Here is a 1,655-nt window from a genome sequence, read left to right as displayed (position 1 = left end):
TTCGGTATTGAAAAATTTTCAGTACAAACCAAACTATTCAGTGCTAGGGATGGAACTGCTTTTGACCAGACACTATTGCGGGTATATCTGGCTTGATGTTTGTTATCTTAAGACAAATATGGGGCTCCATATCAATAAGACTATTTCGTTTTTTTATTTTGATGCCAACCAGCGCAGAAAATCTGATCTCGCACAAATACGAGGTGGGAAAAGACAGAAGATACTTGACAGCTTTGTCTGATTGAGCTGGATATTCAGAGCTCACTCCCAACCAAAATGACGTCAGCGTGTTTTGCTCAAATTTTGTTTTCAGGAAGCTATCTGAAGCCAGCTCCAAGAGCTGTTCTTCTTCTGAAGCAGAGAGGTTATTTGGCAATGTTTGAACATTGATGATAAAAGGGTTCCTTATCCATTCAAAAGTGCCATCCGGTTCAGGGAAATAATTACGAAGATCTTTCTGCAAGCTTTCCAAATGCTGCTTCATGGTTTGCAACAGATCACTATCAAGTTTGTTAGTTGAGTTTATTACTAAGTCATGAAGAGATGGAAAGGAATCCAGTTCACGATGATTAAGACGTTTATGCCACAGTTTTAATTTTGCGACCATGGCACTCACTTTGTCTTGAACATAGAATATGGATGAGTTTTCCTTGCAAGGATAGATTGAGGTTAATTAAATGAGCAAAGATATCTGCAATATATGTTAGTTCGCATAGCTATTTCCAATCGTGTACACGGTCTCACAGGTTAAAGGTTTCATCTAAAAAAACTTGCAGTTCTTCTCGCAGCTCATACAGGTGATTCATAACTTTTCCACGCGAAAGCCAACACACTTCAGTGTGAAATAGGAGTTGTGTGTAATCACTGCCCATCTCATCACAAAGCTGAGAAAACAGCCGGGCGTTCAGAGGGCGGCATTTCACAAAATTGATTATTTTCACAGCTTCATCCAGTATTTGCTTTCGATCTGCCTGCATGTTCTGGGTGGCGAGTGCTTCCCTGTGAATGCAACAAGTCAATTTTGCTTCTGGTGCAACAGCTTGAATATGTGCAACAACTCCTTTCTTCGAACCAATCATGGCTCTGGCACCATCAGTGCTTATTTCAACACAACATCTCCAATCCAAGTCACTGTTTTTGATAAAGTCATCAATAACTTTAAAAATAGCTTCTCCAGTTGTATGTGTTGGTATATGTTGGCAGAACAAAATATCATCGTGGACTTCATTATTCAGCTCGTATCTGACAAACAACAAAAGATTAGCTAAATTCACATCAGTGGATTCATCTGCTTGCAGTGCAGAGTAGCGACTCTTTTGTACTCTTGACAATAATTGCTGCTTTACGTTTTTGGCTATATCTGTGATTCTACGATGAACAGTGTTATTTGAGAGGGGGACATGATCTATAGCTTTGCTAGCCTTGTCTCCAATCATCACTTGCACCATTACTTTGGCCGCAGGTTTTACTAATGTCTCGTCAAAGTCCAGCAGCTCTGGACTTTGCAATTAAGTGTGCCACACTATATGAAGCTTCCAAAGCTTTCATATTTTCACCTCCCGTCACATTACGAATTGTTTTCTGAGACTTTTGGAGATCTTTGTGCCTATTTTTGAAGCATTCTACAGGTTTTCCCTCGTATTCTTTGTTCGCTA

The 1,655-nt window shown here is 39.8% G+C and overlaps 1 protein-coding gene across 1 annotated transcript; it reads right to left on the bottom strand.

Moving 5' to 3' along the window:
* Positions 1-701: 701 nt before the first annotated feature.
* On the bottom strand, positions 702-1,448 carry LOC116816230 (zinc finger BED domain-containing protein 5-like). The gene has a single exon (XM_032765284.2). It carries the CDS (start codon positions 1,446-1,448, stop codon positions 741-743), a length of 708 nt encoding a protein of 235 aa, XP_032621175.1. The 3' UTR covers positions 702-740.
* Between the last annotated feature and the right edge of the window lie 207 nt (positions 1,449-1,655).

This window comes from Chelonoidis abingdonii, chromosome 1 (genome assembly GCF_003597395.2).
Source record: "Chelonoidis abingdonii isolate Lonesome George chromosome 1, CheloAbing_2.0, whole genome shotgun sequence".
Taxonomy (NCBI): Eukaryota; Metazoa; Chordata; order Testudines; family Testudinidae; genus Chelonoidis; species Chelonoidis abingdonii.
Note: the sequence above shows the minus strand (reverse complement) of the source record. Positions and strands in the feature narration are given on the sequence as shown.